General features: G+C 39.7%; 1 protein-coding gene across 2 annotated transcripts in view; it reads right to left on the bottom strand.

Annotated features, from left to right (window-relative positions):
* ETF1 (eukaryotic translation termination factor 1) overlaps positions 1-23,954 on the bottom strand; it is a 28,853-nt gene that overhangs the window by 2,018 nt on the left and 2,881 nt on the right. For both annotated transcript variants that reach the window (XM_004420130.2, XM_087429731.1), the window contains 6 exons: positions 6,273-6,448; positions 5,737-5,876; positions 3,143-3,281; positions 2,624-2,814; positions 1,119-1,248; positions 166-321 (listed from right to left, as the gene is read on the bottom strand). In XM_004420130.2, coding sequence (XP_004420187.1) covers positions 166-321; positions 1,119-1,248; positions 2,624-2,814; positions 3,143-3,281; positions 5,737-5,876; positions 6,273-6,448 — 932 coding nt within the window. The remainder of the gene's footprint in view (positions 1-165; positions 322-1,118; positions 1,249-2,623; positions 2,815-3,142; positions 3,282-5,736; positions 5,877-6,272; positions 6,449-23,954) is intronic.

Raw genomic sequence — 23,954 nt, 5'->3', positions numbered from 1 at the left:
AACATTTATGCAGGAACGTGCTACAGATTGTAGGAGTGGGGAACAAGGTGCAGATCTGCCTTCTGAGTGCTCCTGAAATCAACCATCTCTCCCAAACCTCCACCCCAGGCTTCCTGGATACACAGGTTAGTAACAAATAGCAATCTTACTTTCTAATTCTCATACCTTCTGTGCCTTGGCAATGAAGAACATATCTCATTATATCCAGATTTTCATAGACAATTAGAATCTCTACGGCTCCCATTTCTAAAGCCTTTAGTGTATCTTCAACTCCAAAACAGTACTTGCCCGTGTCCTGGCTGATTTCATCAAAGTATCGTCCTGTGATTAGGGACACGTCAATGAGGACATATATTAGTTTCCTTTGTAGATATAGACCCCTTTACTCAAAATCAGAGAGAAAAAAATCAACTTAAAAATGAGTAAATGTCGGGCCGGCCCTGTGGCTTGGTGGTTAAGTGCGTGCGCTGCGATGCTGGTGGCCCGGGTTCGGATCCCGGGTGCGCATCGAGGCACCACTTCTCTGTTCATCCTGAGGCCGAGTCCCGCATACAGCAACTAGAAGGATGTGCAGCTACGACATACAACTATCCACTGGGGCTTTGGGGGGAAAAAAAATAAAATAAATAAAATCTTTAAAAAAAAAAAAAAAAAAAAAGAGTAAATGTGAAAAGTCAGTGAAAAATCATACCACTAGTTGAGGCTCTAGAAATTGACCCTACGAAGTAACAGTTGGGCACAATACTATACACTCATCTGGAAATGTGCATGTGCTCAGTTAAATTGGAAACAAAGCGAAGGAATGGCCACATCAATCTTTAATTCGGGCTCTCTATTCGTAACTCTATTATGAAGGATAATTAATATGGGAAATAAGACTGAACTTTGGTTCCTATTGCCAAAGGGTAAAAACAGCGGAAACATGACCACATTTATGAGACCTAATGACTAAAGAAAGATTAAAAAATAATGATTCCACTGAGGAACATTTTAATAAAAATGCTGAATCTTCCTCTTTTACCTTTTCAGTGTCTTCTTTCATACATACATACAATCATGTACATACATATATATACACAAAAACATCTCAGAACAAGTAAGTTGCATTTCACTGATACCTATTAATTTCTTCTCTTGAATGAACTTCACGTTGGAGAGGACTTCAGTAGATAACTCAATAGCTTGGTTGAATCCATTTTCACCACCGTAGGATATATCAACTAATTTTAAAACTTTTGATTGCAACCTCTGACACAGACAAAAAAAGGCATTATCAGTACTTCAAACATCTTTACCAGGACCCACTATCTATTAATACAATGCAAAGCTAAACAACATAATCACTGAAATCTAAAGAGAAAGAATATGGGGAAGGAGCCCAATTTATTCACAAGCAGGTCTCAGTGGGCAACATTGCCAGGGTAAACCTCCCCAGCCAATCATATCATACATTCTATTAGATCTGTAAGAGGCTAACTCAACAAACACAAACAAAACTAAGTTTCTTGGGGCTGGCCCTGTGGCGTAGCGGTTAAGTGTGCCTGCTCCGCTGCTGGTGGCCTGGGTTCAGATCCCGGGCGCACACTGACACACCGCTTGTCAGGCCATGCTGTGGCAGCGTCCCACATAATGTGGAGGAAGATCGGCATGGATGTTAGCTCAGGGCCAGTCTTCTCCATCAAAAAGAGGAGGATTGGCATTGGATGTTAGCTCAAGGCTGATCTTCCTCACAAACAAACAAACAAACAAACAAAAACTAAGTTTCTTGTGAAGGAAAGGGGGAACTATCAGTTTCTGCCATATAAGGTGGTAGAGTACAAGACACCCTCTTTGGTGAGCCTTCTACTGCAATGCTACACCTCCCCTCCAGAAGAACACCTTGAGAATGTGTTATGGCTTAGCCCATGTCATAAACCAAAAGATCTTACTGGATTAAATGCTTTGGGCTTAATCAGCTCTGTCATATTGCTGAGAGTTTCACTGCTTTACTTATCTCCAGGAATAAATCAGAAAAAGACAGGAAAAACCAGCTCTTAGTTTCTTTGAAATCAATCCCCATTTTAAAGCCAATTATGGCAATCCACTAAACCAGGGGCCTCCACAGGGCCCACAAAGATCAGATCTAAAAATGGCTGATTTCAAAAGAGAAAAGGCCCAGAAAAGCATGGGGGAACGTTTTCTAATAACATCTAATAAAAGAGATTTTTTTTTAAAAATAATTTTATTCTATTTGTATTTATTTATTTTTTTGGTGAGGAAGATTGGCCCTGAGCTAACGTCCGTTGCCAATCCTCCTCTTTTTGCTTGAGGAAGATTGTCACTGAGCTAACATCTGTGCTAATCTTCCTCTATTCTGTATGTGAGATGCCGCCACAGTGGGCTTGAGGAGCGGTCTGTAGGTCCGTGTCTGGGATCCAAACCTGTGAACCCTGGGCCTCCGTGGAGCGTGCGAACTTAACCACTACACCACAGGGCCGGCCCAGAGATAAGTTTTTAACACAGAATATATCATTGTAAAAGTTAAAAAAAAAAGGGTGTGTGTGTGTGTGCATGTCCCAGTACTCAGAGGACTCTCCACTCCCACCTAGAAACTTAAATAATGGAGCATCTACTTCTCACTTACCTGATCAAACATATCAGATTGACTTAGTTCAGTTTTAAAGTCAGCTGATCCAGCTAAAACGAGACCAGCCACATTTACTTTGTCCCCAGAAATAAACAGCTGTACAGCAGTCTCAGCTACTTTCCGAACATAGTTATGTCGCTTTTCCATTCTTAAACGGGCAAAACGCAAGGCTGACTGACCTCCTCTACCTTTGACACAAAAAAGCGGTGAAAGAAAAGGCAATTATTAAGAAGTACAGGATGCCTTGCTAATTAAAAAGTAAATAATCATGCTATTACCCAAGAAAAGGACAAAGAGAAAAATCACTATTCCCTTGACTAAATGTCTGACATAAACTGTTACTCATTTCCAGAGAGTGACTACTAATTCTCTTGTCAAAAGAAGAGCCACTGCACCAATAAGTCATGAGTCATTTCATGATGCTTCTCTCATCATCTGGATTTACTTCCCCCCATTATACTGTTTCCTTATTGCTAGGCACAAAGCAGATGGGCTCATGTTCTCTTCCTATATTACCATGTTTCTTTGGAAGATCCACAGTGAATTTGTGCAGGACTTCTCTTGTGTTTCCTTGGAGCGTGCCAAAAAGTGCACCACTACCATCTATTACAATGAAGCCAAACTTGCTATCATCTGAAAGTAGTGCTGTAAGAGCCTGAAAAGTAAACATAAGTACCACACAATAAATCCCTTGTTAGGGTCAAAACAAAATGTGAAAGGATATATATACAAGCACTTTCACCCCGCTCAGAATGGTACGAGTACTGTAGAAAACCCATTTTATGGAATAATTCATCGACTTCAGCTACAAATATGTAATTCATGGAAAAATGTGAACCCGATGCAGGAAAAAAAACCAATAATATCCACGTGAAGCCTTTCAACAAACCTGACCTGGCCCCATTAATACAGAGTTATAGGGCTCAAATTCTTCTTGGTCCTTGATTTGATTTAGACTGATAGTAGTCTATGGAACATAATGTTCAAATTAAAAGTCTAACCTCCAAAAGTTTACTTTCTGTTACCATTAATAACCCCAGCATTAACAGGCAGTATTCATTATAGCAAATAGGAATATCTTGTAAATCAACTCTAGAGTAGGAGTACATGTGTACAAAACCCAGAAATAGTCTATAATAAGATCTGGTTTTGAAATGTTTCATTTTACTCCTGTGTCTTGAGCATCATTAATAATATCAGGATATAAAACTCAATTTTATTATAAAGGTGTTATAGCTAATTAATCTGAGTTTATATGGAGGAAAATTCTCTTTCTGGGTTAGCATTATTTCCTCATATTTCTGCCTCATGAAAGAGCAAATATTTAAACAGTCCTGGGACCCATATAGACGGGCAAGAGTTTTTATGATGGCGTTTGAATACTATAGTCTTGGTAGAATACTAATTGCTAGGTGGCAGCCTCTTTAGAGCTAAGAAATTATTGCCCATTCCATTTTATCTAAGGAAGAAAATATCTCCTTCAAGAATTGACTAGAAAGCAGATTAATCACTATGAATCAATCTTTAGCCAAACCATCTTGATAATTAGCATTAAGACATGAATACTGCATGTGTTAAAATTTTTGCCTTATTGTAATGATCTGTTAGGTAGCTTGATTAATTTAGGTTTTCAGCAGGCTTGCTCATCAGGGAATAGACTTATCCCTCATAAGAATGTATAATCATTCTGATTACACAGGACATAAATTGTGTTGTGCAGTATGCCACATTCATATCTAGTTACTGACATTATCAATTAAAGCCAAAATAAACAAAGCTAGCAAGATGAAAATGGTACCTTGGAAGAGGAGTTAAGGTTTAGAAAAACCAATGAGGCTAACTTAGTAAGTAAGCTAAAGCTAGGTAACATGAGTACCAGGTACTATTTACATTAACAAGAGTCAAAATCTGCTTCCATCAAACCAGATACAGGTTAAGTGGGACAGGGTGGCTAAGAGCCTCCCCAGTGAAGCTTTGCCAGGAGGCTGTGATAGCCAAGAGAAAAGCAGTCTCACCCATCTATGTAACCCACCAAGAGCCAATTGGAACTGAACTTCCTGTCAAGTTAGCAAAAATCATCCATTGTAAACTGTGTCGACAAATGTCAGTTCTAATTCCACTGTAGAGGTTTTTCCCTAGGTCGATGAAAGGCAAGAGACTGCACTAGGAGCCAGCTGTGAATTCCTGATTGTTCTACTGTTGACTGATTTAGGTCACTCTAATGAGGTTTCCTTTCCACCCTTAAAGTTCATCTTATGGCAGCTCTGTCACTCAAAAGTTTCATGGGTAAAAAAAGCTCTTGTAGTCCTGCTACTAAATATTTTACAATTTGTGAGCTGAAAACTAAGGATGCAAGGAATAGAAGCAAGTATCAAGGGCACACAGGGAGAGATGGAGATCAGGTAGTCAATTATTTCTTTGCCTAATTAGTTAGTTCTCCCAACCCAGCTTAGCACTTTCCTCAAACGTGCTGAATGGTTATGTCATTTGGTGTGTCATAATAAATGTAAATTCTTTTATTTTTTGAAAATAGCCAACCTTGTAAAATGGTACAACGATTTCAAAGACAGTCTGGGAATTCCTCAAAAGGTTTAAACATAGTCACCATATGACCCAGAAATTCCACTCCTAAGTATACACCCCTCAAAATGAAAACATACAGTTACACAAACACTTGTCCATGTATGTTCAAAGCAGCATCATTCATAACAGCCAAATAGTGGAAAGAATACAAATGTCCACCAATGGACATTTGATGTCCACTGATAAATAAATAAAACGTGGCATATCCATGGATAAAATAAAATGTGGCAAATATCATTTGGTAACAAAAAGGGATGAAGTACTGATACAAGCCACAACATGGATGAACCCTGAAAACATTATGCTAAGTGAAAGAAGCCAGACACAAAGGCCACCCATTGCATGATTCCATTTATAAGAAATGCCCAGCATAAACAAATCTATAGAGACAGAAAACAGATTAGTGGTAGCCTACATCTGAGAGATCTTGGGGAATGGGGGTGAAGGGGCAGGATTGGGAGTGACTGCTAACGGGTACAGGATTTCTTTTGGGGGTGATAAAAATATTCTGTGGTTCAACTTCTTACCTCTGTATGGAATTTGTTGTCACACAAATACAATGACGTATTAATTGGTTTGAAAGGTTCAAAGTCAATGTTGACTTTCTTTTCCTTTCCTTCTTCTGTTACAATTGTACCACAGTAAACAACCAGGCCATTTGGAGGTACTGCAAAGAACACAAACAATTTCTCTCCTTAAATCCACAGCTATTTTTCCTCAAATAGAAATGATCCCACAGCCTATTGTCCCTGCCCCTGTAAATCATAATTTGAATAAAGCAGAAATATCTGTACACCTCCTAGGCAGAATTCTCACTCTAATTTTGAAACTTCCTCTTGAGATGTTTTAAAAAGGAAGGATTTATTCCTTTAAGTACAGTAAATACTACTTAACTTAAAAAAGAACAACAACAAAAAAGGGGGGGTTAAATTCCAAGGTCAAACTGACTTTGCTGACAGCTGGCTGAAGGAAACACTAGTGACCAAAATCATCATGGCAGGATCAAAGTGGAAAATATAACCAAGACAAAGCAGAAGAGGAAAATGACCAAGCTCCAGATTACCTTTGTTATAAAGTTTGAGTCTTTGCTGTACAGATGTAATGGCTCCCAAGACTGAAAGGCGGTTTACACGTGATTTAATGTTAGATGCAGTTCCAAACTCATCTGCTAACATTTTTGCCACTCTTGAAATCTGGTCTTTGGGAGGAATGATCAATGATATCATGCTTGTGCCATTGCTGTGGAAGAAAGAATAATATTAGAGGTTCAAGTACCACATAAGTAAAGAGTTTAAATTCATGCTTATCATTAGTAAAGGGAGCTAGAGTGAATGCTCCTAAAAGAGTAGAAATAGATCACTCTCAAAGTGACCAGGAAGGTAAGGACTATACCAGTGTAATGAAAGTATACCCAGAGCTAGGAACAGTGTGCAGAATACGGTAGGTGCTCAATTATTTGAATGAATATTAGCTCTGTAATATTAGTTATGTAAAGAAGGCACTTTAAGGGATGCTTGGGAAACACTTCATCCCCCAAGGACGAAGAGAAAAGCTTTGATGAAGGGGTGACAACAGGCTGAAATCTGACAATAAGTCCATGGCAAAGATTTGGAATCTGGTGGTTCTTCACTGGGAGATGCCATCACAGGATGATGCAGCAAGTCTTTCCAAGTCTAGATGAAATACCATCTTAGTATTAGCCTGCTCCCCCTTTTTCTTCAAATTCCAGGCTCACCACAAAAATTTATAATCACCAATTTAGCACTCTAAGTACCTTGATAATGAGAGAGCTTTGGAATTCACACAAATATCCCAGTTAGAAAATCACTCTCTCTCACACACACACTCTCTCTTCAAATAAATGTATCTCTAAATATACTTTACATTTTAATCGCTTTTGAGTTTGATTAAAAAGAGCAATGCACTGAGAGCCTGACCAACTCTGGGTGCCCAAACAAATTCAACTTTCTAGAACTAAAAACCAGGACCAAACTCCGAACTATGGAGGACACCAACAAGGCCCTGTCACAGGGGAGGTCCCTTTTGAGCAACCACCAGCCTCTCCCTAACCTCAATACTGATGCCAGCAACATATCTTTTTACCTACACATTCTCAAAATACTTATTAGCACTACCAGTTAAGAAATATTTCATTTCAATATTCCTACTTCTACTTGAAGCAAATATAAAAACCACATTATCAAAACATCACTAATCATTAGGGTAATGCAAATCAAAACACAAAACCACTCCATACCCATTAAGATGGCTATCAAAAACAAAACACCAGAGGGCCAGCCCTGATGGCCTAGTGGTTAAAGTTTGGTGCACTCCACTTCGGCAGCCTGGGTTTGGTTCCCGGGTGTGGAACCACACCACTCACCTGTCAGTAGTCATACTGTGGCGGCAGCTCATGCAGAAGAACTAGAAGGACTTACAATTGGAATATACAACTATGTAGTGGGGCTTTGGGGAGGAGAGAGAAAAAAAACTACACTAGAAAATAAGTGTTGGCAAAGATGTGGAGATACTGGAACCCTTATGAACTGCTGGTAGTAATGTTAAATGGTATAGCCATTAAGGATAACAGCATGGCAGTTCCTCAAATAATTAAACACAGAATTACCATATGATCTAGTAATTCCACTTCTAGGTATATACTCAAAAGAGTGAAAGCCAGGAACCAAACAGATACTTGTGCACTAACGCTCATAGCAGCAACATTCATAACAGCTAAAAGGTAGAAACAACTCAAATGTCCACTGATGGATGAATAACACAAAAAAGATGGCATATAGATACACTGGAATATTATTCAGCCTTAAAAGAAATTCTGATACATACTACAATATGGATGAGCCTTGAACACATTATGCGAAGAGAAATAAGCCAGATACAAAAGGACAAATGCTGCATGATTCCACTTATATGAGGGTCTCTAGAGTAGTCAAATTCAGAGACAGAAAGAAGGGTGGTTGCTGTGCCGGGTGGAGGGGGGGGAAGAGGGAGTTTGTTGTTTAATGGCTATACGGTTTCAGTTTTACAAGATGAAGCAAGTTCTGGAGACTGGTTGCACAATAATTCAATGTACTTAACACTACTAAACTGTATACCCTAAAACAGTTAAGATGGTAAATTTTATGTTGTGTATATTTTGCCACAATACAAAATTAAAACAAAAAAACAAACTATGAACTAGTTAGTCCACTTATATGTTAAAAAATTTAAAACACACGTTTCCCTTAAAACAGCAGTTCTCAACCTTGGTTGCACACTAAAATCACCTGGGGAATTCATTCTAGGTGACTTCTTTTCAAAAAACGTTCTATAAGTTTCACCCCTTAATGTGCTTTTCTCATCTCTGACTCTCAGTTTAGGAAATGCAAATATAATGAGTTTTCATTAATACCAAAACAGTATAGAAAAATTACTATTTAAAATACTGGATTATCTAGATCAAGTGGACTTCATCAAATTAAAAACTTTTGTGCTTCAAAGGATACCATCAAGAAAGTAAAAAGACAACTCACAGAATGGGAGAAAATATTTGCAAATCACATATCTGATAAGGAACTTAGATCTAGAATACGTAAAGAACTGTTATAACCCAACAACAAAAAGACAACTGACATAAAAAAGGGGCAAAGAACTTGAACAGATATTTCTCCAAGATACAGGATATGGAGAAACTGAAACCTTTATTCAATGCTGTTGAGAATGTAAAATGGGAAAATACTTTGAAAAAGTGCGGCAGTTCCTCAAAAGGTTAAACAGAGAGTTACCATATGACCCAGCCATTCCAATTCTAGGTATATGCTCAAGAGAAATGAAAACATATGTACACACAAAAACTTGTGTTCACTGAGGCATTATTCACAATAGTCAAAGAGTAGGAAAAAAACTCTATGTCGAACTAATAAACAGATTAACAAAATGTGGTGTATTCATACAACGGAACATTATTCAATAAAAGGAATGGAGTACTGATACATTATTTACATTATGCCAAGTAAAAGCCGTCACGAAAGACCACATATTGTATGGTTCCATTTATATGAAATGTCCACAACAGGCAACCTAGACACAGAGAAAGGAGAGTGATTAACAAGGTGGAATGGGGAGTGAGTGGTAAGGGTATGCGGGTTTCTTTTTGGGTTGATGAAAATGTTTTAAAATTAGACAGTGGTGATCACTGCACAACTCTGAAAAAAACAGTGAACTGTACACTTTAAAAAGAGGGTAAATTTTATAGTATGTAAATTATATCTCAACAAGGCTGTTATTAAAAAAATCTACGGGAAAGACTCAGACATTACATAATAGGATACTCCTTTTAAGGTCTCTTGGTCTCTTAACCTGACAGCTTACTAGAAATGCCAAAGGACACATTTCCTGAGAAATGTCAATTTATGTTTACTAAATTAACAACAAACTGTTACGGGCCGGCCTGTGGCTTGGCGGTTAAGTGCGTGCGCTCTGCTGCTGGCGGCCCGGGTTCGGATCCCGGGCGCGCACCGACGCACCGCTTCTCCGGCCATGCTGAGGCCACGTCCCACATACAGCACCTAGAAGGATGTGCACCTATGACATACAACTATCTACTGGGGCTTTGGGGGGAAAAAAAAAAAAAAACTGTTAATGTTTAAAAAACTAGATTATCAAATTTTTTAAAATAATTTTATTTATTTATTTTATTTATTTTTCTCCCAAAGCCTAAAGCCCCAGTAGATAGTTGTATGTCATGGCTGCACACCCTTCTAGTTGCTGTATGTGGGACGCGGCCTCAGCATGGCCGGAGAAGCGGTGCGTCGGTGCGCGCCGGAACCCGGGCCGCCAGCAGCGGAGCGCGCGCACTTAACCGCTAAGCCACAGGGTCGGCCCTAGATTATCAAAATTTTATAAGAATGAGTGGCAATATGAACAGAATCAAATCTATAACATACATATACATAGGAAATTAAAAGTCCCAAATCTGCCTTGATCAGATCTAATGGCTGGCTTTCTTACAATGGCTATAGTATAAATTGAGCTGATTTATATTGTGAAGGCAAAAGCCGATCTGATATGAGCCAAAGTATGTTAGAAAACATGATATCATTTTACAAACTGTTTCTACTTGATACTTAATGAGTCTGTAGGAAAGTTACTTCCTGAGATTCTTAAGATCATGCCCTTAAGGCTATGACAAGTTTAACTGTTTTAAGTATTAGTGTCACGGGGAAACGAGTGGGGGCTTTCTTGAGATAAACTGGGAAGACTGTCAGAAACGCCTAAACTTTCCCTCAGTTACTGAGCTTGCTTAATTTCACAGTAGCCCAACATGCCAACTTTAATAGTAAAATTTCACATATCCAGTGTCCAGTGGAGGCTGGCAAGAAAAAGAAATTAGAAAGATGGGTACAATGTCAAGTTCAACGGGCTTATGTGACAAGTGACTAATAAGAAAGAAGGGAAGAGGTATAGTGAAGGAAACAAAAACAAAAAGGAGAGAAAACCCCTATATTAGCTTTGTAACTCTTAGAGGGGTTTGAAATCTGAAAATGTCTGGAAATATATCTTATATAGTAAAATTAATTTCACAAATGTACACCATGGTATTTGTTTTTCCTCATTATTAGAAAGAGACCTCACTTATAGGAGTCCCTGCTCTCTGCAAGTTTTCTACTAGTGGCAAATTCCACCCGTCCTCTTGTCAGACAAATTTTCTTTACAAGCAGACAAGCTGGCTATCTAGCCCTTCCGCTATCAAAATATTGTCAGCTGATGTTTTAACTCCAAAACCAGCATTGCTTCTGGTGGGGTTTCTACTCAAAACTTAGAAGGCTGGTTCATAACCTTTGCAACACTTTCCCCAAAGAACAAGTTGATTGACAGTACATGGTAAAGTATGGTGTGTGCTCTGCTGCCACCCCTTGGATAGAGGAGCAAGTATTCTAGACAAACCAGAGAATCAAGCAATTTATGATAAACAGCTTCAGCTGTCATCACAAACACACGCAAAATAATCACAAAACAAAGCTGCTTCCAAGATACACTTCATATAAGTAAAGCTCCAAACGCTACATCTCACCCAGTTATTTCTTCGTCTGCATAAATGTTATATATTTCCATTATTCAAATTAGCTAAAATTTCAAATACAGTACTGACAAACTAAAGTGATTCAGAACAATCCCTTGCTCTCTCTCTCACACACACACACTTGTATTAAGTCAGGTATATCACTCTCTACAATGCTTTTCATCTTAATTTTCATAGCACAACTACATAAAAGGAACTTTTCTAAACCAGGACAAGGCGCCTAGAAATCAAAAGATCAGACACATACATACAATTCTACCTGTGGCCATGTTCCAGTTTCTGAACTAGACGGAAAAAGAATTCCCAAACGAAACAAACTGATATCTTCTAATACAAAAAAAGAAAAATGCTCTTTACAGTCAGCGAGTGTTCTTTGGATCCCATTTTTAGGCAATCAAATGTAACAAACTGCTTTTCTTCCAATAATTTATCTTCCCGGGTTTTGAAAAAGGAATTTCCAAAAAACCTTTTTGATAAATTTTTCTGGAGTTATGTCAAACCCTAAAGGCCAAGGAGGAGAAAAGGCATTTGCTCTGGGAGAGGCTGGAAACACTGGGCAAGTAAATTTAACTTAAAACATGGTCTAGGGCCAGCTCCGTGGCTTAGCGGTTAAGTGCGCGCGCTCTGATGCTGGCGGCCCGGGGTTCGGATCCCGGGCGCGCCCCGAGGCACCACTTCTCCGTCCAATGCGAGGCCGAGTCCCACGTACAGCAACTAGAAGGATGTGAACCTATGACATACAACTATCTACTGGGGCTTTGGGGGGAAAAAAATGAATAAATAAAATCTTTAAAAAAAAAAAAAAAAAAAAAACATGGTCTAGATTATAGGTGCTACCTACCTGATTCTACACAGGGGTTGTCAACTTATGCAAATATGCAATATGAAAACACAGAAGATGGGGAAAAAAGAAGACAGATAAGTTTGAACACTGACTTTACTGGCTTGTGCTTGTTTTCAGAGCAACAATTCTCAAGAGAGCATATTTCTCACCTTAGGGGCTCTAGGAATCTTGAGGGGTCAAGGAAGTTATTTCTCAAAAGAAGGGCTCAGTTTTTAAAAGGTGATGTGCTCTGATTTACAGAGTAGTCTCCTAGGAGATGGAACTAGCAAAGAGGCAATCAGTAGGGAACGGAATGAGATGGGGCTCCAAGGATAGCAGGCTTAGCACTCAGGAAGTGAACAGGCACCAAACCCCAAAGAATGGAAAGTTTGAGGCTGAAGAGGGTATGTTGAGACAAATTAACCAAGTGAACCAAAAATGCCTGAAGCAAATCTTTAAAGCAAGTTAATCATGTGATGGACAAAGCAATGACCTTAAGATAAGCAGCTATTTACTTTCCACTGCAAGATAGGTTAAGAAGATAAGCATTCATTAAGCAACTTTACTGTACAGCACCAGAGTTGGGCAAACTTACACTCACATCCATGTAACATTCTAGAGAGGACAAAGTAGTGAAGACACCTAAGAACATAATCTTGTTACAGCATTCCACTTAAAAAAAAAATGTTTTGGGAAGTGTAGCTTGCCAAAAAATTTCGTTTGGTAGATTTCTACCAAGTTGCTAAATCTGAAACACTACTTGAAGTTAGTTTTGTTCTCTTACTCCTTTTGAATTTTGACTAATGTTCAAAAAATTATCTTTTACTAGTTTCCCCTTGTGCCTCTCCCTACCGTGTTTGGAGGAAACCTTAAGTTTCTGAATTCATCTTTATTATAAGACACCTGATTGGTGAAGAGGAAACAAGGATTATTGAAAGGATGGCTTTCACTTTAGAAATTTAAAGGCTACTTTATAAACTCTGATGTTTTGTATGTTGGTTTTAATACAAGCAAATTAAAGTTTTTCCGGGAAAGTTTCCAAACAAAATAAACACTCATTCACACCCCCAGGCAAGCCAATCCAAGTTACCAGACCAGTTTGTGTAAACATCAAAATAAAATCAAGGAAGCTGAAGATTTCATTTTAAAGTAGAGTGAACAACCTTCAGGAGAGAATGAGAAATAAAGCTCTCACTAAGGAGCTGCTGGCTACACAGGCAAACTACTCCCTTTAATTTTAATAGTTTTCATCCACTCTTCTGGTTTGTCACTATATCCCTTTTCAAAATCAAAAGGCTCTCCTTCAAGAGCCAGTGAATTATGAGGTACAGCAATGATTCACCTGGAGGTTGTAAAAACTGGGTGAAGCAAGACACAACATACAGCAATGTGCCATGTTAAGCCTTCCAGGGGCCTCTGCTCTGAGATTTCTTCTTGTTCTCATCATTTTAGAGGGCACCTTCCTTTATCAAAGAAGGGTTGGTTCATCAATGCTTCCACCCAGAGGACTAACTTCTGAGAAATAAAACAACAGGGAGACAGGAGGAAGTAGTAGTTGTAAATAGACTAAATACGGACAGTAAATAAAACTAGACAAAACTCAGGAAGGAAGAGAATTTAAAGAAATAGCTGACAGCTTTTCCTTCCCTCAAAGAGACTGCTGAAGGAAAAGTTTCTCTCCCTAGGACAGGGGGTTAGGATAGTACCACCAGTCACTCACCCAACCCAAGGTTTCATGGCCCCTGAGCACTTTGGACAGGGAAATATTTATAAGGTCACTCCAACTGCCAGGACTGGAGGGTTTCTAAGGAAGAAAACTCCAAGTAATCAGAGCAAAGCCCGGGCTGTGGTTGTATGTAACTTTAGGGCTCGCAGAGTTTCAGCCTTTGGATTCAAGATGCCTTCTGAGGCAGTCATAAGAATGACAGGCACACAAGAAAACCTAGGCACTCTGTGACCTGTAAAAATCTTATCAAGGTTCGTCATTATCAACAATGTTCAAGAACACTTTAGAAAGGCAGGTGGAAAAAAAAACGTGGTCCGCACAAGTTTGTTCACTGACCAATTTGCATGAGAACCACAAATCCTTGGAGAGCTTTCTAAAAAAGCAAACCAAAAAAATCAAACGCTCAGATACAAAAAGATCTCCCCTTACTCTATTCTGATTCAGTAGCTCTTGAACAGGGAGAGTGAGGGTGGTAGTGACTGTGGGTAAGAGGGAGTCTCAATTTTCAAATAGAATCAGATAAATTCTAATGCATAACTAGGGTTGAGAATTACTGTATCTGGCTTGCTTTCTACACCTAAGCAGGATCTCCTGGCCAGCTGAAGTCAAAGAGATTCCACGACCTCACCTCCACCTAAAGAAGAGAAACTCGGCAAAGCCTACTTGCCGCTGGTAAGCTGCCGTCATCTACCCTAGTAGTAACACAACCACAATGACAGCTCAGAGATGTCTAACTTTTTCCAGCCAGAATACCCACTCCCCATCAAATGCCCTGCCATCCATCTCATCACACTACATAATGGAATTATTTTCAGATTAGGACCAGGAATATTTTAGAGACTGCCTACTATATACTCTCCAGTTGGGGATTTAGAATACATGCTCCCCAAGAAGCTTTTATGGCAATGTTCGATGACTGGGTTGTGCCTAGAATATGGATGGCCAAGGTTTCCACCATCCGCTTTTCAAGCTCACAAAACTCAACTTAAACCTCAGTCAGATCATTTCTGGGAGTTGCTAAGCTAGCTGCATTATATGGATCACAAGCAGAAAATCAATCAGTTCCTCTCCTATTTCTACTCCATTTGTCCTTATTTTTTATTCACCATGGGTTTTGCATTTTTCTTTTACCAAATGCACAAAACTAAGGTTAAACTTTGAGACTAAAGCTATCTTTTTGATATAGGTTTAATATGGAAACAGAATAGGAGGGCAGTTACAAGTACAGATTTTAGAAATAGACAGATTTGGGTTCATGTCCTGTCCTATCTGTGTGACGTAGGGCAAACTACATAAATCCCTTTGGGCCTCGGTTTCTACTTACTTTACAAGGTCATGATGATTCTATAAGATATGTCAAGTGTCTAGCATGGATAACAGATAGTAAGTGCTCACTAAATGGTAACCAAATAGAACTCTAGCTCTTTGTGCTCTCTCCCTCTACCCTTTAATAAAGTCAGAAAGAATTAACATCACAACACAGCTAGAAGGGGGGTAAGAAAAAAAAAAAAAAAGCACTGTTAGGTGATAAAGTCTTATTTGAATCCAAGTAAGTCCAAAGAGCGAGTGATAAACAGTTGACTCTGTGGTAAGTGGTGATCACCTTTACTGGATTACAGGACTTATCAAATCTTCCAATAGAACAAAAGAACGAAACCAAATATGCAGTTCAAAACAATATGGCCAGAACACTAGAAACTGTTTTTGTTGTGAGGAAGATCAGCCCTGAGCTAACATCCATGCCAATCCTCCTCTTTTTTTGCTGAAGAAGACTGGCCCTGGGCTAACATTTGTGCCCGTCTTCCTCCACTTTATATGGGATGCCGCCACAGCATGGCCTGACAAGTGGTGCATCGGTGCACGCCCGGGATCCAAACCCGGGCCGCCAGCAGTGCAGTGTGCGCACTTAACCGCTATGCTGCCGGGCTGGCCACTAGAAATTACTTTGTAATTTATCATAAGGGAGAAATACAGAAATGGAATCTCCTCTAAAACTTTAAACAGTTATACTATAGAAAAGCTTAAGTGGCTTTATCCTACAGCTATGGCATGGATTCAGTATTTTGATATAACCCAGAGCCTGGGTTATCTTCCTGGTTATCAATCACTCCAAAGATCTGACCTGTTTTCTCTTCCACCAAGAACCAAACAGCGAAACAACACATTGCTTACACTAGGTCTATATAAGCTTCTTGAGGGCAGAAATCATTTTAGCACAGGGCCCAGCCCAGTGGCGCAAGCAGTTAAGTGCACGTGCTCTGCTGCAGCGGCCTGGGGTTCACCGGTTTGGATCCTGGGCGCGCACCGACACACTGCTTGGCAAGCCGTGCTGTGGCGGCATCCCATATAAAGTGGAGGAAGATGGGCACGGATGTTAGCTCAGGGCCAGTCTTCCTCAGCAAAAAAAAAAAAAAAAGAGGATTGGCAGATGTTAGCACAGGGCTGATCTCCTCACAAAAAAAAAAGAAATCATTTTAGCACATAGTGGATGCTCAAACATTTGATGAATGAACAAATGGTTAATTCCTAACATCAGAAATAGGGTCTTCTCAGGCTGGCCTGGCAGCATAGCAGTTAAGATCCCGTGCTCTGCTTTGGCGGCCCGGGGTTCACAGGTTCGGATCCCAGGAGCAGACCTACGCACCACTTACCAGGCCATGCTGTGGTGGTGTCCCATATAAAGTAGAGGAAGATGGGCATAGATGTTAGCCCAGAGCCAATCTTCCTTAAAAAAAAAAAAAAAAGAAAGAAAAAGAAAAAGAAATAGGGTCTTCTCTATATACTCTCTTCTAAACAAACACCAGAGATTTATTCTAAACTACCAAACAAAATACCAATTAAAAATCTGCCAATCTCTAGAGAACTTACACATGCCTGAAAATGACTAATTGTCCTGGCTTCAGCTTCACTAAAAAGTTCAAACCATCCTGTTAGTTTTTTACCATAACAAAACCAACACTTCCAGGGTGTCTTCTTTAGTCACCCTTAATTTCGTTTATTCTCAACTTGATGGCCCCCTCCCTCATATCACTTATTATGCAGGTAGGAAGTGGATGGGGCTGCCTTTTTTTTTTTTTTTTGGAGGAAGACCAGCCCTGAGCTAACATCCAATGCCAATCCTCCCCTTTTTGCCGAGAAAGACTGGCCCTGGGCTAACGTCTGTGCTCATCTTCCTCCACTTTATATGGGACGCCGCCACAGCATGGCCTGACAAGGTGCCCGGTATCCGAACCTGTGAACCCTCAGGCCACCGAAGAGGTGCCTGAGCACTTAACCACTATGCCACCGGGCCGGCCCCTGGTGCCGCCTTTTATAGAGAGCTTATAGAATACCAAACTAGGAGGGACGATTCTGTTACTCTTCAAGAGGCTAGACAAAATTACCTGAAATTGCTTTGTGCAGTGGACCTTAGGGTCAGACGCCATTACTAGATGGGAGAAGGACCAAAACCTGAACATATTGAGACACTAAAGCAGCTCTATCCTAGAGGACAGAATAACTCAAAATGTCCCAACACTTTTCAGCAGAAAGTTTACAATGGTTCATTTTAGTATTTTATCCTCAAATGCATTAGGATTATTCAGTCATCCAAAACAAAAATGTATATATCTAGGGGAGTATTACTTTTTCTACAATTACAGGCATTTACGATGTCTTAAAAAAAAAATTATGACAACTTCACAAAATTAACCTAGTGGAGCAGCAGAAGCTGGAAAATTTCTCTAGCCTTCTCACATCAGTGCAATGCCAGGAGATATCAATCACAACCAGCATTAGGGACTCACTACCAGTGTTCTATTCAGGACCCTACAAATGTGAAATTCCACCTTATATCTTTCTTGATCACTAGGCAAGTACTTTTCAAATAAAACAAAAGCCTCAGCCTTCCTGTTAATCTTTCTAATACACAAACGAGTTTATGGGGAGGGATTTAAATGCAAGTTATTCCCCTCACCACTGATGCTCATTAAGAATAAGGATGTTCGGGGGCTGGCTCCGTGGCTTAGCGGTTAAGTGTGCGCGCTCCGCTGCTGGCAGCCCAGGTTTGGATCCCAGGTGTGCACCGACGCACCGCTTCTCCGGCCATGCTGAGGCCACGTCCCACATACAGCAACTAGAAGGATGTGCAACTATGACATACAACTATCTACTGGGGCTTTGGGGAAAAAAAAGGAGGAGGATTGGCAATAGATGTTAGCTCAGAGCTGGTCTTCCTCAGCAAAAAAAAAAAAAAAAAAAAAAGAAAAAAGAGGAGGATTAGCATGGATGTTAGCTCAGGGCTGATCTTCCTCACAAAAAACAAACAAACAAACAAAAAGTATAAGCATGTTCGGTACCCAAGTTCTTTCTAGGGTGATGTGCAAATAGCATGCCTGTTTTCCTTCTTTTCTTTGCGCCTGGGTCTCAGCACACCTGTTCCCTCTAGTAAATTGCAAATCTCCTTGGACAAGAGACCTTCTTTCAGAAGGGAAGGGGAGATGTTTCTATTCAGCAAAAGAAATACTAATCAAAGAGCAAGGTAGTGTGGTATAATAGTTAGGACCACAGGCTTTGAAATCAGAAAAGTGGGAACAGAATCTAGCACTGCCCCTTACTAGACTGTGATATTAGGCAAGCTCCTTAATCTCTCTGTACTTCAATTTCTTCGTCCATCAAATGGCAATAGCTTTCCGCAGAGAGCTGTTGAGGAGTCAAAATGTATGTTATTCAACTTATCTTTAGAAAACTAGTTTCATTAGTTGATTAAAACACATCTCAGCCATGAACCTCTAACCCTATCTTTCCCGAGGATCCTCCTTGCTTAAGTAGAGTCATCAAGGCCAGAAGATGCCAGAAAATGGGGTAGCCAGAAAGGAAGAAAACTTTTTTCAGTAAAAAGCTAAAAATATCCAGAGGTATTAAGGAATTAATGTTTGAGGATCAGTACAAGTACATTTTCATTACCTGCAAACCAAAGTTTATTTAGGCTGAAAGGCAAACTGTGTTGGGACTGTATTAAGCTCTGTTATACCAACAAGGCACACGTGTGTAAATGCTCTGCACCATTTCAATACCCTGACAGCTCACTAACCATCAACCAACACAAAGCTTTTGGATCTAATTTTAGGCTAACTGGCTTTTAATCAAGAATGAATTTCAATTACAATTTCAATGTTGCAGATCAGTTACAGCTCCACTCCACCATTGTATCAAAGATACTGTAACAGCCAAATAATACTAATCCCAAAGTAACATTCTCTGACAACACTTGCCTTGCCTAGGAAACTTGCCTGAGTAGTTACACAATCTCTTGGTTTTTGACAATGTCCAACACCTCGTTCAAGACCCTAATCATCTTCTTACACCACACCCACTTCAACATCTTCTGTGTTATTCTGTAATTAATATGTGGCTGGAAATGGTTCATATAAACACTCCAGTGTTGTGGTCAGACCACGTTCTCATTGTATAACACATTTCTTCCAAAATGTCTAGTGTCCAACTCAAGCTCAAGCAGATGTTTGATGAAGTTTGTAAACTGACTGGTCACAAGAAAAAAATGCAAATATGGGCTTCATTTTTCATATACCTAGATATGAGTTTGGAAAAAAGTCTAATTTAGAAGGCCACAGATATGGCAGAGAAAAAATCTTTTGTTTTGACTAGGATCATTCTTCTAAAGGAGACTTTAGAGAATCAAACGAAAATGTGAGAACAGAAGAGTACAGGCTCAATATCCCCAGTTGGTTATTTGCATGACAAGAAACAGTTGTCAGGCATCTGAAAACGTCATGTCCTTTGAACTGGGAAGGAAGCACGGTGACAAGAGTAAAGTCAAAGTATACACTGAGTGAAAGCTACATGTCTGAAAATCGGTGTTAAAATAAAGATATAAAACAACTTGGAGGGCTAAAAAATGGACAAAGCAAACATACTTATAAGGCACCTATTATATACAAATTAAGTAGATAGAAAAGGCTGGATTAAAGCACAGAAAGCTTGATCAGCCTATCAATGTAAAAGAATCAAGTCTGTTTTCATCTTTGTATCTATAAGAGAATAATAATGAAATTATGCTTCTTAAACTCAATTATGTTTTGGAGGAGGTGAGAAAAAAAGAAAAATCATTTTTTTCCCTTAATCTTCATTCACTTAGATTCAAAGAAAGAAAAAGATACCTGTTCAGAAAGTGACAAAATTAAGAAAAAAAGGAAGTTTCCATTCCTAATAGACAGCAGGCAAGGGTTCAAAGTGTGTCCCGTGACATAAAATAAAGCTGTTATCATCAGAGGGAACTTCATCATGCTCTCTGAGGACAGTGCCCCAATGAGAAACTAATTTCTAACCTGCTGGAAAAAAGAGCACTGTAGCTCCCTAATCCCTTCTCCCCCTCATTAAGACAGCAGGCTGCTGAAGAATTAAGAGACACCTACAGAATGTATCCTAGGAGAAGGTTCTATTCTGAGATCCCTGGAGAATAGGCTGGACTCAGAAGAAATTTCTGCTGTCCAAGTTCTCAGCTGGACAGTTCCAGCAGTGGGTCTAGGGAAAAGAGGCAAATTTCTTTCCGACTCTTCAAACAGGACCTAAGATCATTTAGCCCTGCTGCAAAACTGACATTTTAAGTTTTGTCACAACCGAATATCTTCCCAGCACAAGGGGCCACACTGAGCACACCCTCAACCCTAAGTTCAAAGAAAAAGGGCTCTCTGCTAAAAGGGTCCAACTGGTGTGTGGGAGGGTGGGGAACTGGGACCTATAACCCACATTGCACTCAGCCTTAAATGGTATTCTAATTAGGTACTCTTGCTTACCTAAGAGTGTGTCCAGAAAAAGCCTTCCTTTCCTGGAAGGATAAGTGTATCTACTATTACAATGAGAAGTCTGTCAAGAGTTGAAACTCAAAGAGAGTAACTGTTCGAATTGAAAGCCCAGAAATAAAACCACACATATACGGACAGCTAATTTTCGACAAAGGTGCTAAGAACATGCAATGGAGAAAGGAAAGTCTCTTCAATAAATGGTGTTGGGAAAACTGGACAGCCACATGCAAAAGAATGAAAGTGGACCATGTGCTATCGCCATTCACAAAAATTAACTCAAAATGGATCAGAGACCTGAAGGTGAGACCTGAAACTATAAAACTCATAGAAGAAAATATTGGCAACACACTATTTGACATTGGTTTTAAAGGAATCTTTTCAGATGACATGCCTACCCAGACTAGGGAAACTAAAGAAAAAATAAACAAGTGGGATTTTATCAGATTAAAGAGCTTTTATAAGACAAATGAAACCAGAATCAAGATGAACAGACAACCAACCAGCTGGGAGAGAATATTTGCAAAACATACATCTGACAAGGGGTTGATCTCCATAATATATAAAGAACTCACACAATTGAACAACAAAAAAACAAACAACCCGATCAAAAAATGGGCAGAGGAAATGAACAGACACTTCTCCAAGGAAGATATACAGATGGCCAATAGGCACATGAAAAGATGCTCAACATCACTAATCATCAGGGAAATGCAAATCAAAACAACACTAAGATACCACCTCACGCCTGTTAGAATGGCTATAATCACCAAGACAAAAAACAACAAATGTTGGAGAGGATGTGGAGAAACAGGAACCCTCATACACAGCTGGTGGGAATGCAAATTGGTGCAGCCTCTATGGAAAACGGTATGGAGATTCCTCAAAGAATTAAAAATAGAGATGCCCTGTGATCCAGCCATCCCACTACTGGGAGTCTATCCAACGCACCTGAAATCAACAATCCAAAGAGGCTTATGCACCCCTATGTTCATTGCAGCATTATTCACCATAGCCAAGAAGTGGAAGCAACCTAAGTGTCCCTCGACTGACGATTGGATTAAGAAAATGTGGTATATATATATACAATGGAATACTACTCAGCCATAAAAAAAGACTAAATCGTCCCATTTGCAACAACATGGATGGGTCTGGAGCGTATTATGTTAAGTGAAATAAGCCAGAAAGAGAAAGACAAACACTGTATGATCTCACTCATATGTGGAATATAAACCAACACATGGACAGAGAAAACTGGACTGTGGTTACCAGGGGCAGTGGGGGTTGGGGGTGGGGGGTGGGCACAAGGGGTGAAGGGAGTCATATATATGGTGATGGACAAACAAAAATGTACAACCCAAAATTTCACAATGTTAGAAACCATTAAAACATCAATTAAAAAAAAAAAAAGTAATGGCTGCTTATCACAAAAAAAAAAAAAAGAGAGTAACTGTTCATTAGGTTCACAGTGCATGGAACACCAAGCCAGAATACAACGGTCGTTAGGACTAGTTCTAATGAGGCAGGCAGGCCAGGACACTCACTGTGGACTGAGGAACACCAACACACCCTATCAAATAAACTCTTATCTACCCCCCTTCCCTTTACTATCTCATTTCTCTCTCCCTTCTTTCTCTCACTTCTCATGGCTCAGACATGTTGGTGGCTTCTGTATCCTGACCTCTTAGTGAGAGACAATCAAGACTTTTGTAGTGGTTTGGTCTATAGTCATCTCTTCTCAGAAAATTAAAAATATCCTAATCCTTGGCTTTCCTCTGGGGAGTCTTTTACCTGTCTAACCATGGGGACGGCGGCAGTGGGTAGAAGAGAGGATGAAAAAAGCTCTCTTGAAGTGCCTGAATGTTCTGGTATCCAAACGAAAACTACCAAGTATCACTTTAGTTGTAACCAGCCCTTTAAGGATATGGAGAACTAAAGTAAAAATAAAAGTACCTGAAATTCATCACTTTGAGAACATTCCAAGTATCATCTAGGTAAATGTTCTACTAATAAACAATTTTCACTTGGGGAAGGTACTCAAACACATTTAATATACTTTAATCTATTCAAATTGTATTAGCAATCTGTCCATATTATTATTTGTCTATAAGATTTTAAAAAACCTATCCAACAATTTTACAAAATTACTTTTTTTTTTTTTTTTTTGGTGAGGAAGACTAGCCCTGAACTAACATCTGCTGTCAATCCTCCTCTTTCTGCTGAGGAAGACTGGCCCTGGGCTAACATCCATGCCCATCTTCCTCTACTTTCTATGTGGGACGCCTGCCACAGCACGGCTGGATAAGTGATCCTAAGTCTGCGCCTGGGATCCGAACCTGTGAATCCCGGGCAGCGGAAGCCGAGCGCGAGAACTTGACCACTACGCCACAGGGCCGGCCCCCCAAATTACTAACTTTTAATTCAATATAATGAGAGGAATTTTGTGGAGATTTAAAAAAAATAGTTATGTGATATATTAAGAAATATATGTTGTCTTTGTCCCAGCTTTGACAAAGCTCCCAAAATCCTTAGAATTTCCTGAGATGGGAGTGTTTCTGTTATTCACAAGGAGCCGCTTCGCAGCACAATTGAGTTTATGCTAATTAAGTGACTCAGGCTAGGGCCCCCAGATAGCCTCAGGATGGGGCTGGTCACTAGAAAGACCAAGCGATTGAGGGTTGGAGCTTTCAGCTCCATTCTTGTATCTCTGGGAAGAGGAAGCGGGGCGGGGGGCGGTGGGGCTGCCGATTAAGCTCTTGAACGATATTTACTGAACTTCTGGGTTGGTAAACCCAGGTGGTGCTCCCCAGTTCTACAGGGACAGAAGACACTGCACTCAGACCTTTCTGGACCTCTCAGCCTCAGTTGCCTTGTCTATCAAATAGTAGTAATACCTTGTGTAAGGATTAAATGAAATAATGCATCGGTTAATAGTCTATAACATATTAAGTGCTTAATAAATTATTGTGCTTAGAAATTTCACTCTGTTCAGATGTATTTAATTAGTGAGTCCATTTTTGTAGGTGTCTCCCTTTTAAAGCTATATTACATTTGGGTCATATTATCAAGAATTAGTCACATGACTATCTCAATTTCAAAATTACTCTTATCTCACGCAGCATACCTTAATAGCTAGTGTTAAAAACAAACCAATCTCATTCTCATGCCCAGACTTCTACACTGCTGGGAGGGGGAAAAAAAAAATCTTCTTTTCCAAAACAACTCTATTAATTCACCACTAAGTTCACTATCTGGTGCTAATAACCATGCTTGAACACAACCTCAGTTTTCTCCTGAAACACACAGGTTGCCCCTCA

This window comes from Ceratotherium simum, chromosome 4 (assembly GCF_057802395.1).
Source record: "Ceratotherium simum simum isolate JZ-2026a chromosome 4, ASM5780239v1, whole genome shotgun sequence".
In the NCBI taxonomy this organism is placed as follows: Eukaryota; Metazoa; Chordata; class Mammalia; order Perissodactyla; family Rhinocerotidae; genus Ceratotherium; species Ceratotherium simum.
This window is presented reverse-complemented; position numbering and strand designations above follow the sequence as displayed.